Source organism: Lolium rigidum, chromosome 3, assembly GCF_022539505.1.
Source record: "Lolium rigidum isolate FL_2022 chromosome 3, APGP_CSIRO_Lrig_0.1, whole genome shotgun sequence".
Classification (NCBI taxonomy): Eukaryota; Viridiplantae; Streptophyta; class Magnoliopsida; order Poales; family Poaceae; genus Lolium; species Lolium rigidum.
The window spans coordinates 305848012-305864424 of NC_061510.1; the positions used below are offsets into that span (position 1 = coordinate 305848012).

Below are 16413 nucleotides of genomic sequence, written 5' to 3' on the forward strand. Positions count from 1 at the left end.
GGTAGTTGTTTTGGTCCACGTGGCAGGTGGTTTTAGCCACGCTGGAACTCTGCTTTGGCATCGGCCACAGCACGTTGACGATGGTGGCGTCGGGGAGCGCACATCGCGGACGGTGTGGAGCACCTTCAGGCAGAACTGCTCCGCCATCAGCTCCGCCCTAGGAAGGAAGCAACTGCACGTTGCCCGCTGACGGCCAGTACTTGGGCAAACTGAACAGTCGACTGTCGGACGATTTTGCAAACAATTTGGAAAGCTGCAGCTATAGATCACACGGAGGGCTGATTTCTGTGCTACTAATAGGGAGGCCGAAGACCTCACATCACATCTAACTTGATTAGCTAACGGACAGCAATTCGATTCGAATCTGACCAGAAAAGGGACTCATCAATAATCTGAATTGAATTTTATTTCTGCAAGAATTTCGAGTTCCTATCTGAAATAGGCTAAAGGGCAGAGCACTGACCCAGCAAGGAACACGAGGAACAGCAGGCCGGGCGGCGGATCCGACAAGGGGATGATTCTGCTCTGCAGCAAGGGGCAAGTCCGATCTGGAACCTGTGTGTTGCGGGCAAGAGGCTGGTAGTGACGGCGGCGAGAGCTGGGGGCAGGGGCGGCGGCGACAAGAGCTGGGAGACTGGGAGCGCCGACTTGTGAAAACAGGGCTCGAGGTCGACGGGAGGAACAAGTCCAACTATTCGTGTGAGAGGCGGCGTGGAGCACGTCGAGGACGACGGCGACCTCGGCGTCGAGGTCGCGGAAGCAGGCGGCGAGGTGCGGCCCAGAGCATCGCCCACGCCCGGCCGGCGGCCCGCGTAGAGCTCCCAGAAGCAGAGGTCGGCTGAAACCACTTGCCACGTGGACCAAAACAGCTATCAAAACAACCAAGGGGGTAAATTGACTGGTATTTGATACATAGGGGGGTTAAATGCCCCAATCTAAACTTAGGGGGGGGGGGGTTTAGTGTTCCAACCTCAATACTTAAGGGGGTTATCTGGACTTCTTTCCCCTTCGGGGGAAAAGAAGCTGCGCGTTACTAGCTAATCGGCTGTCAACTAAGCTGTAGATTAGAGGTACTCAACAAAATTCCCAGAATTTAGGGTGGGCCGTGGCCCACCCGGCCCACCCTGTGCGTCCGCCCATGTTTGAGGCATTTACATATAAAATTGATGGGAACACTAGTACAAACCAACCTAGTAGTGGCGTATCCACTAACATAGCGCCACTGGTAATAATATAGTACATAATTTGTGTTGTGCCAGACCGATATGACACCAAAAGCATGCAAAACCACGGCGGCGCCAAAATATTTCCACCATTAAATTAGAATTTCGTGGAAATAAGATAAAGTAATCAGAAATACTCCTATCCTATGCAGCATCAATCCCAATGCATTGCCTCTTAGTGCGCTATATGAGGCAATTGTGTATTTTAAGAGATTGTTACTCCAATATATTATTTCTTCATTTAGTTAATCTAGGGATCATGCATGCGTAAGACCAGGACAGTAATATTTTGTCTATGATCAGCATGCTCCGACCGCGCGCCTTTAAAGAGCCAACCATTGGGAGCGGCCTAAACCTAAAAGATAGCACACCATTTTATACGGTTTCCCTTGAGCTCCCCCTCCCCCACCATATTTGAGGTGGCACCAGACCATGAACGATGAACTCCGCATGAGTCCAATGTCGTGTCATGCAACAAATCCTTTATCCTCTGCTTGGTTCATAGAAATAAGTGGACATGAAACATAGTAACATAAAATAGGAAAATTTGCAGTCCACTTAGATATCCTCGCAGGATAATAGACTTTGACTTGACCAACAATTTTTTTGATTTTTTTAGGATTTAAATTTCCTCTTTTTTTGACATGTTTTAAACTGCATCTTTTTTTTGAGAGAGATTTTAAATTGCGTCTTCGATCTCTGGAGTTATTGAACTGCAGCAGGCTTCTGTTGTTAGCCCAACAGCACGTCGGTTTGAACTTTGAGATGGGCTACGGTGGACGATTTCCCGTTCCCAGCCCAACAGGACGAAACACAAACGAAAAGGAAAAAACTAAACCCTAGCACCCCGCTTCCTCCGGCCATGCCGTCGCCGTCGCGGCCGCCGACGCCGCCGGTGCTGCCGATATCGGAGCACGAGGACGAGATAGTGGCGGCAGTGGAGGCGAACCCGGTGATCGTCGTTATCGGCGAGACCGGCTCCGGTAAGAGCACCCAGCTCTCACAGATCCTCCACCGTCGAGGCTACACCCGCCGCGGCGCAATCGCGGTCACCCAGCCGCGCCGTGTCGCGGCCGTATCCGTCTCAAGGTACCAAACTCTCTCCCTCTCTCTCGTACGCCCATGGTTACATTTGCTAGAGCCTGGGCTAGTTGCGTGAGGTAGGCGCCATGGGGAGCCTATGGTTCTACTTGCTGATGTATCATGCTATCGTTGTTGTCTTCCTTGTCAGTTGTGAGGGCCTCTCAGTTAGAGCAATTGGCTTCCTTGTGAGTTCGTGTCTATATAGCGTGGAGATACCAACCTCTGTTAAATGCAGCATAACGTTCGATAGGAGTATCACTTTATTAGACAACAAAAAAACACTTGAAGAAAATGAACACCTGAAACTGCTCGGTAGGAAATTCACACCAAAACTATTGATAGCAACTTCAATTATTTGCAGGAGGGTGGCACAAGAGCTCGGTGTCCCACTTGGGGAAGAAGTTGGCTATGCAATTAGATTTGAAGACCGAACTTCAGAAAAGACTTCGATTAAGTAAGCTGCAGAAAGCTTGAAATTCGTGTAACATAGATATGCCCTGTGTTTGTGATTGAATGTGTTCTCTCGATTTATAGGTACCTGACAGATGGTGTTCTTCTGCGGGAGAGCCTTTCAAATCCTGAGTTGAGGCAATACTCAGTAATTATCTTGGATGAAGCTCATGAGCGTAGCTTGAACACGTACGGTGATCTTTATGTTAAACAGATGTGCAAGAATCTCTATTAAACTTTAGAGTGTTATCAACTTTTTACATATAATTGTGCAGCATGTCCCTAAACCTTAATCATGTGTTAACTATAACATTTAGTTCATTCGTACTATATAATCTCTCTAGTTAAAAAAAATGTAAGATAATAATCCATAATGGGCCATGCACTGTTCCATAATAGATTATCTTTGTTGCCAGCATATTTTTGTGTACCATTGTATGCCTGTTGTACTTTTCAGTGGCCATTCAATTTTTTTTTGCACTACTGATCACAACTTATATTTGATTGAAGTAGTTTGCCAAGCGCCAGTATAAATGCATAGCATAGTAGAGTAAGAACTTTGGGTCTATCAAACTATTAGGATGACCAAACTCTGTTATTTTGGCAGATCGTGCCATATCGTGTATTGAACATCAGTAACCAGTCTTCAGCTGTACTAGCAATAGAACACTTGGTTATGCCAGTACTCAATCTTTGTGCCATTGAACTTTGATTCTGCATAAATACATTGGGCAATTTATCCTTCTGAGTTTCTTCCAATTTATACAATAAACTTGTGTTGTAAATTTGGGTGACGAACTTTATTTTATATATTGTTGATGCCTTATTTCTCTTTAGTAGGAAAATGCAGTGTGGAGTACATACCAAATAGCTTCCAGAATTTTATAATGAATCTTGTATCTCAAGTGCTTATAGTGGAAACTGGAATTCCATGTCAGCGCACTATTCTCATTGAAAAGGCTTGAGATGCTGGGATCAGCTGTCCCTGTATGGATGTTGAGTGCTATGGGATATTGGGATGGCATACTAGAGCGATCAACAACTGTCAATATTACTGATTTCCCAGTGACACAAGGCACCACCTAATAGAATCCGTGAAATAATATACCAAACTTGCTAAGATGTCTCAAGGGGCTGCAGCATGGAAATATCAGCAATAACCATGAGGGACTCACTTGTGGATGGCATCACTGTATGCGCCTAGGTTTCTGGCGCCCTTGTCATCTGCGATAACTCGTCGCCTAGTTGTCTTCGGGATATCGCTGATGTAGCAGGGTATGGTGTAGTGTGGATGTGTGCTGTGGACGGTATTAGATTGTACCATGGCAGTTACAGCTCAGTTGCACGGCCGTCTTGCCAGCAAGAAAGCCAATGCTATGTGCGTAGTAGCAGGAGGTCACATGTTGGGCAAGGATATGCAGCCTCAAGCAAGCAGAAGTGAGGAGTCTTTAGGGAATAGTACTGTTTAGGAAGTTTAGGATTTCAGTTCATTAGGAGGTTTTATTGTGTTAGGAAATGCCAAGAGGATATAAAGATGCAATGAAGAACCGATTTTTTTCTCTCATCTGAACCTATGTCTACCAAATCCCTCGCAGTCATGCTGTCTGGCTGTCTTCACCATTGTAACTATCTTGTTGCGCATCATGATTTGCAATAGTATGCGCATTTGTTATGGTTGTGGTAGTTATCGGGGCCGTGCTGCTCCCTAGAAGGTGGACATGGTGGGTGAGGACGGGATGCGTGGATCAACTAAGAAGAGAGCTGTGGGGAGGAGGTGGTGGTAGTAGCTGCCGTGTTATCTGTCAGTTTGGTAATGGTCCTTTTTTTTCTGGGTGAGCCTTGTTGGAGTTCTGGCTTTTGTTTTCGTGAGGAGGTATGAAGGATGAAACTTGCTCTTTATATTAGTAGAGAAATGTAGTAGGACCAGTTAGCTGGTTTTGGGAATCTGTGAATATAATGTAGCTACCATAGTTTTGAAATGATAGACTAGTTTTTTTTTTATAGTTTGGTGTTGGTTGTAAACCTGTCTGCAGTGGCTTATTTTTTATTCTTTTTGCTACAGTGATATCCTCTTAGGTTTAATGAAAAGATTGATCAAACATCGAGCTTCAGATTTGAAAGTTCTCATCACTTCGGCGACACTTGATGGTTTGAAAGTGTCGAATTTCTTCTCAGGATGTCCTGTGTTGAACATCCCTGGAACCATATTCCCTGTGGAGAAGTTTTACAGCACAGATCGTCCAACAAATTACGTAGAATCTTCTCTCAGAACAGCTATAGGTACGGATAATTTTTTTCTCGTCTAACTATTACAATCTTAAACTTTGACAATAGACATGCCAGTGTTTTATTATATCAAGATACTTCAAGGCACCCAGTCATAATACAACAATGCGATTAACTCTATTATTCTAGCATAACAACTTGCAAATCCCAGCTGAATTCAAGTGCATCAACAAATGTCTGTGTTGCGTGTTTCTTCAACTCATTCATCACTTTAATAATAAAACAGAAGGGAAGTCATATCACCTGGGAGATTCAGTTTATCAATGCTATTTGAAAAATAAATAGATGCGCATATACTTATCTCTAAGAACAGGTTACCAAAGGCAATCATCTTTCTCAATGGTGCTAGCACATAAAGATAACTAGCTATGTATAGGTGCAATTGAAATGCAGGAACCATCCAACACGAAGGACTGTTCAAAGTCATAACAACGACAAAGCATAAATCTGTAGAAGGAGCACCAAATTACTGCAATAACCACAAAGCAAGAATCAAACAAATACTAGCTAAGGCACCAGTTGCCACATCCCACTCCCTGCCGTTGATTCCGCCACCTTACTGTCCGCAATTTGCCTCCCCTGTTGTCTTGTGCCATCGCGTCTTTGATGAGTAGGGAGGTGGAACTGTGATGGCGTGGTGTTGTGAGCTGCTATTCATATGAAACCTTGGGAGGTTCATGTACTCATGTGGTCTGGTTAGGCTGGGTAATTTTGTTGGCTCTTATCCACTTGACACCATTTAAATTGTGAAGAGCCTTGACAGGAAGACATATACGTAGTAACGCTGGCCTGTTACCCATGTAGCTCGTGCCTTTTTAGTTTTACAACTGTCTTTGTGGAATAAAAGTTGTCTGATTGATCCACAAATATTATCACAGATTAATTTTGATATTTTATGTGATTACTTTTTGGTGGAAACTGACATATAGTTGTAAGGAAACCATATAATTATGTTTTCAGGCTTGTTTACAATTTGGTCTTGATGATTTATATATGCTTAAATTTATTTGAGATCTCCTTTCCCAAAATAATACTAATATGTTTTTCTTTGACAGATATCCATGTTAAGGAAGCTCCAGGGGATGTATTAATATTTATGACAGGAAAGGTCAGTACCTCTTATGGTGCTTTTTGTGTTACATGTGAAACCTGTTCTATTACTTTTTCATGCTTATATAAACTTCTTGGTATATTTTTCAGGATGACATTGATAAGATGGTCTCAAAATTGGAAGAAAGAATTCAAAATCTTGAGGAAGGTTCTTGTATAGATGCTCTTGTCCTCCCACTCCATGGTTCTTTGCCACCTGAACAGCAGGCAATCAGTTAATCTTCCATTGCATATTTTTTCTTGATTTCTTTTGCACCAAAACTTTCATATATCTATCTCATGAATGATAGCTTCCTCTCATTTTTAAGTTTAAAATAATAGGTCCATGTAATTAATTCCTGCACATCTGTAACTCCAAATCACTTAAAAAACTTCAAATTACAAAAATATCCACACATATTCTTTCCTGAGATTTAAGCTCCTGGAACTTAAGTTTGACTCTTTTTCTTATGGTCTACAAGAAGTACTTCGAAATGCACACAGCACTTGTGTAACCTGAAATGGAGCAATATTTGTTGCATCAGTGTTCTCTTTGCTTTGCAAATTACTCTGTATTTGTTTCATTTGAGTATGAGAAGATGTTTTTCCGCACGAATACTGTAATTTTATATCAACTTTTTACTAGTCCTGGCATTTCAATAAAAAATACTGTATTTTACCGGAACCTATGCTGCCAGTCCTTTCATTTCAAAATTACAGGGTCCTGTAAGTAAGGCCTTCTGCAGTTCTTTTTCAACACATCTATGACTCCAGATCACATACAACCCTTATAGAATTGTTGCTGATCTGTTTGCTTTTAATTATAGGTCCGAGTATTTGCTCCAGCACCTCCAGATTGTCGACGATTCATTGTTGCGACAAATGTAGCTGAAACTTCGTTGACTGTGGATGGAGTTGTGTAAGCAGCAATTTAATATCAGTTAAAGTGCACATGCTTTCAGTTTCTTTCTCCAAAGTCCTGTTTTTATATTTAAAATTTTGGTGACAGAAATCTACGTCTGACTTTGGGTTTGTAGAACATATACACAGGCAGATTGCCAGAAATATTCTTTTATGGACATGAATTGTGCTACTCTCCAACGTTAGTTTATTTGAATTATGTTGAATATTGATTTACAAATTGAAGATGGTGTACTTTCGCCTGTTGAGCCATAAATTTTCATATAACTTCCACAACTTTCACAGATTTAGTTATACATGTGAATTTGTGATTCATGCATGGGTTGCCTCCTGAGAAACTAGTGTTATGTTTGATAAACTATACCAATATAAACTTGAAAACTGGCTTATGAATGCCTGCAGGGATTGTGAAAAATTGATGAGATCCACCTTTTAACTTCAGGTTAATGATTATAATTAAAAAATGAATCATCTATATAATCACAATGTTACTTTTGATGAAGGAGATGCTTAGACATGAGCAACTACCCAACTGACGCTGAACTTCTAAAATTTGCAAAATATTTTATATCTAGACGAGTACTCAAAATGTCTGCAATCTTTATGTCCCGAAGATGTGTTTCACTAATAGTACTATATCTAATTTGATATTTCACCAGGTTCGTGATAGATTGTGGTTATGTAAAGCAACGCCAGTATAATCCGTCAACTGGAATGTATTCACTTGATGTAGTTCAGATTAGCAGGTAAATAATATGCAATATGCTCTATGGTTGGCTGTCTGCATTTGATTTATCGTCATATTACTTCCATTCACTGATGTCTAGCTGTAATAATGCACAATATCTACTGAACTTTTTCTTGAATAATTAGAGTGCAGGCTGACCAGCGAGCTGGGCGAGCTGGAAGAACTCGGCCTGGCAAGTGCTATAGGTTATACCCAAGTGCCATCTACCAAAATGAGTTTCTTGAGGCTACAATTCCAGAAATTCAACGAACTTCCCTTGCTGGAAGTGTTCTGTATCTGAAATCATTAAATCTCCCTGATATCGACATCCTGAAGTTTGATTTCCTCGACCCACCATCACGTAAGATAAAAATCCAGAATCGTCCATTCATGATAATCCTTCTGCAAACTTTTGGACACTTATTTTTTCATTTAATTAAGTACTGTGTGATGTAAACTAAGCAGCTATGAGCCTAATCTTTCTTCATGCATGTCATAATATAAAAGTCACCATTCTTGTGCTGGGTCAATCCTTGAGAGAATGAATCCAGTGCACCGGCTATTGTGGTGCAACCGGGTCACCTGAGGTTGCAAACGTACTTATGAAGTTGTCAAAAAATCTGAAAATAATTTATGACATAGACAACATATATATCTATCTATCATGTGACAGATCAAATTCACTTTACATCCATAGTTTGAGAAACAAAGATTATAAATTCAGCACTGATCGTGTTAATGGGCCAGATATATGACCCAATTTGAAATAATCAAATAAGTACTGTTCTTAACATGATTTGACTATATTGTTTCTCGAGTCATGGGTCGAATATGAATCTGATTTTTTGTGACATGGTAAATATACATTGCATATGTGTGCTCAATTATTTTCAGAATTTGTTGACAACTTTTAGAGTGTATTTTAGACCTCGGGTGCACCGGTTGCACCACGAGACGGGGTGCACCGAATACATTCTCCAAGCCGATCTAGAGTGCTGCAGCATGTTTGGCCAGCCCAATATTGTTCATGTCTGGGCCTTAGACGAAGCGCAATATACAAGTTCCAAAAGGTTAATATGTCTAGTTCAGTTATTTGCTGTTTGCGCTTGACATTTTGTGAGTTGTGTAATGTATTTCCAGAACTTGCCTAACACTGTCATAATGTCATTAGCTCCTTGGTATCAGGAATCTGCAACTCCAAAGATCCTCATGGAAACCCCCAATTAGTTTTTGTCTGTAGTGATCTAATGGATAAAATTTAGGATTATGTTATGTTTTTCTTTTTATTAATGGACAAATGCTAATGACCTGCAGGTGAATCATTGGAAGATGCTTTGAGGCAGTTATACCTCATTGATGCAATTGATGAAAGTGGGCAAATAACAGATGTTGGACGCCTCATGTCAGGTATAAACTTGAGCGTGAAATCAAATTTTCATTCAAAGTATCGTGAATGATGTATGTAGGAAAATTGCTATTATATTTATACCAAACTGCAAACAAATCTGATTAAGAATTTCAAATATTATAGTTGAATATGCACGATTAATTGAATAGTGTTGTATCTTTAGTTCAAAATGCATATCGAACATATTCTCCACAGTTGCCATATGTGATGTATTGGTACTACTAGAAAATATTCCAGGTGAATTTAGAAACAGGTCGGGATCTAGCTAGCAGCGAGCACACTCAGTGTAGTGGCACCAGTAGAAAATATTTCAGTTAAATTTTACAACAGTCAGATCATAGCTGCCGCATCCAGCAGGTCCGGTTTGAGAATTGACACCCGGCCCTAAGAAGAGGACCAAATGTATCCCATGTAAGGCAATAGCGCAAGAGGTTGAGTTTAGTCCCACGTTGTTAGTTAAGAGGGCAAACAAACCAACATATAGACTCATGTGTCAAATACATTCGAACTGCTGAGTCAACCCTTTTACATGAAGCGCAAACAGAGATGTATATCGGCTGGTGGTGGAGGCGTGGTCTATCCACAGGTGGAGTTACACCCAAGCCTATTTGAAGCTGGGGAATTAACAGAAGGTCACCTGTAGGATGAAATTGGACAAATGAGTACTCATTGTAAAGTGCCCTTTTTTCCCCCATTTGCACTGTATTACTTGCCATATCTGCGTAACAATCACAAGCTTCAGAAAGCTCAATTCATGACAATTCTGATTTCACCTTGTCTACTTGATATTTATAGAAGGGTTTATGTTGGATTAGTTTATATTGTTCAGGTAAATTCTGATCATCTGATTCAGTTGTCTATATATGCTGTGAAAATTATGTACAGAGCTCCCTCTTGATCCTTCACTTTCAAGGACATTGATTGAAGCAAATGAACTGGGATGTCTGTCTCAGGCATTAACTGTTGCTGCAGTTTTGTCAGCTGAAATCACGCTGCGGCAAACTAGAAGGTGACCTTTTTTTTTTTGTATTTCATGTAGGCTACTATGTCTCATTAACCAATTGTATGATGAACTTGTTGCTTCGTATATACAGCAAGGACATGGAGGGAAAGAGAAAACGGCAAGAGCTTCCTGATGGTTCTGGCTTGGGTGACCATGTGCAATTGCTTCAAATATTTGAAAGCTGGGATCAAGCAGGCTATGATCCAAGATGGTGCTCAGACCATGATTTGCAGGTGAATGAAAATGAAATTGTGATTCAAATATGTTGAGAAGAAAATTTGGAGTGAGCACTTAGCAATCTTAAAATGCAATCATATTGGACTTTCACGGAAGTCAAGCTGTGTCAAGAAGCATATGACAATTAGGGGTCGGCATAAAAACCGAAACCGAATAACCAAGACTAATTTCGGTTTGTACTTATGATTAACCTAATTTAAATAGGTAAATTCGGTTTTGATTTATTGTTAACCAAAAAACCAAAAAAACCGAGATATAAACAACAGAGAGCTGAACCTTTTGTTTCAGGTGTCACGAGTTCATACAAATAGTATTGTGCTCAGTAGAACTGAATCTATATGATGCTCATATAATACCATCTTTCTATGTGAGGCAATGCCTAAACCTGTTAATTAATGTTCAGCGTTCGCTTAACAGTTCATTGTCCTTCATTTGTTTCTCATTTTACCCAAAATTATACTACCTCCGCTCCGAGACGTAAGCCTTTTGAGAAAGCTAATTTAGCTTTCTAAAAAGGCTTACATTTTGGAACGGAGGTAATAGCTTACTATTTACAGCTACATACTACCTCCGTTTCAAGGAATAAGGCGCACGCGTATTCCAAGACAAACTTTGACCATAAAAATTGAGCAACAAAATCTTGATTATATTATACTCCCTCCGTTCCTGTATATAAGTCATATAGTTTTTTGAGAAAAATTCCAGAATATAAGGTTTATTGCGTTGCCCTACTTGTATGGACAATATTTTTGGAGATTTGATTAGGTTTGCTTATCTTATGCAAAGTCCTCTATTAGCTCACAGCAATTACTTACGGTTAACCCTAGCCAAACATGGTGTAATTTTTCCTAAATATGCGTTTCTTAATTTCCGTGCCAGAAATTATATGGCTTATATTTAGGACCGGAGGGAGTATGCAATTAGTATTGTTGGATTCATATTGAAAAGAACTTTTTAATGATACTAATTTCATACAAACAATATTTATCTATTTGAAGTAATTCTTGGTCAAACAAAAGGCACGTAAAACGAGGACGCCTTATTCCTTAAAACGGAGGTAGTATATAACAATAATAAACTTGATGTGGAAATTTACCATGATTATAACATCATGTGACCATCATATGACGATGCTTGCATTTACATAAAGGTAACGGTTTGGCTAAGAATATGATTAAGTTGACATGCATCTAATTAGTATCTTTTGAACACTTTGCAGTTCCACTTTGTTACAAAGGATATTAGACTTCTGTGTTTATCTTGATCACCAGACTGTCACCCACCAGAAATTATCGTTCTGATCCCTTGATCTGTTTAACCTGGCTATCTTTTGCAGGTGCGGGGCATGAAATTTAGCAAAGATGTGAGGAATCAATTAAGTCAGATTATTCAAAAAGTTGCAAAAGGTCAGTTTTCTACTTGTTAAAGTTCATGATGAATATGCTGCCTACCGTTGAAATTTCAGCATGTTCCAAATAAGTATAATTTATAAAGAAACAGGAGATATTATGACAGCTATACTCTGATGTCCATGTTAGTTCTAAATGTTGTGTATGTTTTATATCCTGCTCCCTCCGCGATTTGCTGGAAACTGATTGAAATATTCCTCCTCATTTTCCACTTTCAAGTTTGTGTTTTTCGAATCATCTCCCAAATCCTATATTTTAATAGTACCAGAACTAAAAAATTGAGCGTATTCTGGCTGGTATGTCACAATCCTCTTCTTGGCCCCCTTTCCATTCTTCTGGAAATTGGCTCCATTTGACTGAATTTTGTGTGCAAACTTGCATTTTAAAATTCAGGTCCAACAGATTTGCAAGCAAGGAGAGGACACAAGAGTGACCCTGACTACAGAAAGTTGAGGAGAGCTCTTTGTGTAGGCTATGGCAACCAGTTAGCTGAGAGGATGATCCATCATAATGGTTACCATACTGTTGGATACAGGACGCAACTTGTGCAGGTATGACATTGATAATTTGCCTGTTAGATTTCAGTTAGTTGCAATGCTAGGGACAAATGAAGACTGAAATCTGTGGCAGATGTAGAAGCCCTCTGTGTTCAAATCTTTTATACTTTGCAGACGTTAATATGTAAAGTCAGCAAACCCAAAGCGGGTCTTTGAAAAGCTGTGGTTTTGCCATAGTGTCATTTAAATCCACACCATTTAAATGAACCACTAGGGAATAGTCTTGGTATTAAATTTTAGACTAGAATAATAGATTGGAAGGTAATGATTAGTATTGTCCCTTTTGTGCATGTCTTGACTTTTGTGGACCAGTGAAACTGCCAGTTGCTGCTTCAAATTTTTAATTGTTTCCTGTGAATGCTTAATATGTTTGTTGCTGTGACATTTGGAAACTGTAGTTATGAAATGCCGAATAATATTTTGTGATTAAGACTTGTCATGCAACAAGAATTCTAGTTCAGTGACATATTTAACCTCATATTGTTGAACTGTGCCCTTGTGTTCTTTACCACATTGTTTAGTCTGCTAATTTTATCGCGCAACTCCATCCACATCTTTCTCAGTACACTTTTTTCTTTCTTCATGCAGGTGCATCCATCTTCCGTGCTGGCAGAAGATGAATATGGGAAATTACCTGTGTATGTTGTCTACCATGAACTTATCAATACTACGCGACCTTTCATGAGAAATGTTTGTGGGGTCGAGCAGGATTGGGTTAAACCAATCTTAAAGAAGCTTGAGAAATTGAACATAAATAAATTAAGGTATGGAAGTCATGCATTCGTAAACAAATTGATTATTCTGGTAGCAAAACATTTTGCCAGCTACACAAGTAACCCCCGAGTGTCATGTTGCAGTGGCGGTTCGAGTGCATTGATGGATTCTGAACTTCTAAATGACAAGCAACCAGGCTCGCCGACAAAAGCTACGGGTCCTAAGCAGTCTGATGTGGACAGCAAGATCCAGGCGGCCAGAGAGCGCTACCTCGCACGAAAAGGCAAGAAGTGACAGTTATCGTAGTGATGTTCTATGTGGGACAGTTGTACAATAGTTTTGAAGAGAGTGATGCATACTTTTGTGTGCGTTTGAGATCGACTGATGCATACTTAAGAGTTGAGAGGTCCGCTGAGCATCATGAACACTAGTAAGCGTGCACGTGCAATGCACGTCTTGTCCACACTTACATAAAATTTACAATCACATAAATGTATTTAGAATTAGTTGTAAAAATACTTAAAAACATAAACTAAGCAACAATATGTATTATGTTTCTTCTTGAAGGTCCATCTATGTATTCTTGATACATGGCGAAATATGAGTGACAGATAAAATAACTAAGCAACATTGTATCTTCTATTTATTCGCGGATGACGGTTCTTTCTTGAAGGTCCACTTTTTTATGCGATCAATAAGGCTCCGTGCAATGGCTGGGATATTGCTTAAAGCTTCATTTGCTTCATACTTCAGGATGTGAACCAAAAATCGCTTCCTTAGTTGAAAACCGTCCTATATATCCATTATACAACATTGTTATAAAAAAACATGTGCAAAGTGTATGCAAATGAACATGTGCAAAGTGTATGCAAATGAACATGTGTAAATACTCACCGTGGGTACTGGAAAATGTAGCAATCCATCGTACCATGAATGCATGAACTCAAAAACCAAATAACCCGACAGAGCACTGCATGCATATAATGTTACATTGCGGGTCGAATAAATACGTTAAGATTGTAACACATTGTTAAGATTCTTACTCGTCTAGATTTGTTGGAACTTTGGGAGCCTTGCAACCCCATTTAGTTATGTCATCCTTTGATGCAGGGTTTGCAACTTCGAGGGCAAGATTAAAACTATCAGCGACATTTTTAAGTATAGTCTTCGCCAAATAAGGTATTGGAAGCGGGTCCAAAAAAGAGATAACTTTTTTGTGCCGATCCAAGACGAACAACTGGAATAACCCAACAATATCCCAAGGCAATAAAATCTGCACCGATACATTTAAAAATATAGCAATCATTATAACAGATAATTGACTTTTAAGAATGAAGGATTGAATTCTTACCATATTGCAGCCTCATTGCTCCGCAATGAATGCAGTCATTTACTGGTTTCAACACATGATGCTTGGTTGGTAGATTGTGGTACACGGAGTCATAAGGATCATCATGCTGTTTACTTTGAGGAACATCAGTTGTCACTCTAAAAGAATCGAACACATCGTCTGCACAAATATATATAGGAGTAAAAAAGATGTCTCATATATTAGAATTTATTAGTGAAGTTACCTAGACCACTATAGATCCTGCACTCCTCGTCATCATCATGCATTGTTTGTTTCTCTTGCATGGTGTCCACGTTATCTAGGAGAAATATATAACACATTGGCTTTGAATTTTGGAGATGAAGGAATTATACGAACTTGAATATTTTTTATGCTATTTTTACCTTCAGACCTCGCATGTTGTTCGTCTGGTTGAAAAATGCCTGCAGGATCTGATTCATTACCACTGTTTGGGTCACCTGGATATGCATTAAATAGACTATAATTGGTAGACATGATCCATTAAAAGGACTACCTGAACGCATAGAAAATAGAATGATATGACAGATAATACCTGTAGGGTTTTATGCTCCATCTGTCGTAGGTACATTGTCGTCGTGGCCCTCGCGTGTCCTGGTTTCCCGCCTACATGGCTTGTACTGGCGGTTCTTGCGCAAAAGCGCATCTCTCTGTTCATCTGTCATCAGCGAGTACATTACCCTGCGTTGATGCCGTCTCTTTTCAGGATCTACACTTTTTGATAGGAAGCTCTCTTGCCGCTGCAATTCTGCAGATGTGGACCCATTTTCCATAGTTGACTTGCAGCATGGCGTTTGAAGGCCACTTGTATGTGTGTTGATCATGTTGCTCAGTGGGGTATGAGGTGAACCCAGGACAGAAGCAGTTGACGGTTGAGTCACGTCGACTGCACTTCTTGATGCATCTTTCTTTTGTCTACGGGCTATATGCTGCCTTTGTAGGTACTCAGATTTTTTTTCGTCAGACAGTCGAGCATACCACGATAGACCAGTCCGCTGTTGGCGTTGACGAATTGGACGACCAGGATTGTTTGTTAGGTTTGCCACTGGTCCACACACAGCAGATTGTGAAGATGATGCCCCCATTTCTTCATGTGAAACACTATTACATCTCACAAGAGCATCATCACCTGAACACCTGACACCGACAATAATTCTACATGAGATTATAGAGCATATGTGCTTTTGAATTGGGCGATTGAACATGATAATTGAAGTCTGGATGATATTATACTACGTGATGCATGTTATTATACTACCTGATAATTGGGTGATTGAACCTGTTGCAGTAAGAATAGGTGTAGTTCCTCCTGGTTTTGGTTGCATCTGGTATGCATCATTTGTGTGGAACCAATCGGAATCATCGTCACCGCCCACCTGAGATGCATTATGCTGAACATCCATCGGCAAAGCTGTAAATTCATTGCAGCTTATGAAAGTCAGCCTTTTTATATAATATAGATCCAGAATACATGCTAGAAGTATAGAACACAAGACCTTCAGAAGGCATGTATTGTATCTGGGTGATTCCAGAGTTTCCAATGGCCTGTGTATCAGATGGTATGTTTTCGTCATTCGCAGCGTCCATTGACTCTTTTTTGAGATCACGTAAATGGCGTCGACGTTTTAAAATTTCATCTTTATTATTTGCATACCGATCCCTTTCCCTCCGCCTTTTGACTTCTTTAGGATCTGCATACAGATAGCACTTCAGAATTTTACATAATAATGGGTACTGATCATTGTGTTTGTTGCGAAGTACCTTGACTTAGCCCATTGGTTATATCCTGAAATGGATTGCGCATGTATGATGACATTCGGATTGATGGTTTCTCTATCTGCAAAATTAAGACGATGATAAACAAAACCACCTTGATAAACAATACCACCTCTCTGTAAATTAGTAATAGTAGTAGCAACCAATTGATGGCAGTATTG

The 16413-nt window shown here is 40.0% G+C and overlaps 1 protein-coding gene and 1 long non-coding RNA gene across 2 annotated transcripts; one reads left to right on the forward strand and one right to left on the reverse strand.

The window, feature by feature from the left end:
- The first annotated feature begins 2085 nt into the window (after positions 1-2085).
- On the forward strand, positions 2086-13728 carry LOC124703676 (probable pre-mRNA-splicing factor ATP-dependent RNA helicase DEAH4). The gene is made up of 16 exons (XM_047235898.1): positions 2086-2312; positions 2668-2760; positions 2841-2945; positions 4819-5036; positions 6098-6150; positions 6243-6359; positions 6959-7050; positions 7712-7798; positions 7926-8140; positions 9094-9186; positions 10073-10196; positions 10282-10423; positions 11764-11833; positions 12230-12387; positions 12982-13157; positions 13251-13728. Exons 1-16 carry the CDS (start codon positions 2086-2088, stop codon positions 13399-13401), a joined length of 2121 nt encoding a protein of 706 aa, XP_047091854.1. The 3' UTR covers positions 13402-13728.
- A 118-nt stretch (positions 13729-13846) lies between these two features.
- On the reverse strand, positions 13847-14255 carry LOC124701326. Its single transcript, XR_007001990.1, has 3 exons — positions 14151-14255; positions 14002-14077; positions 13847-13899 (listed from the first exon to the last, which is right to left on the reverse strand). It is a non-coding gene; the product is annotated as an uncharacterized LOC124701326 (long non-coding RNA).
- Positions 14256-16413: the final 2158 nt, after the last annotated feature.

What these genes read in the sequence shown, in the direction of transcription:
- LOC124703676 (XM_047235898.1), top strand. Translation starts at nt 2,086, where the DNA reads ATGCCGTCGCCGTCGCGGCCGCCGACGCCGCCGGTGCTGCCGATATCG. An exon ending in TTGACTGTGGATGGAGTTGT is followed by an intron (nt 7,051 to 7,711) that starts GTAAGCAGCAAT and finishes ATATTTCACCAG; the next exon opens with GTTCGTGATAGATTGTGGTT. An exon ending in ACAGGACGCAACTTGTGCAG is followed by an intron (nt 12,388 to 12,981) that starts GTATGACATTGA and finishes TTCTTCATGCAG; the next exon opens with GTGCATCCATCTTCCGTGCT.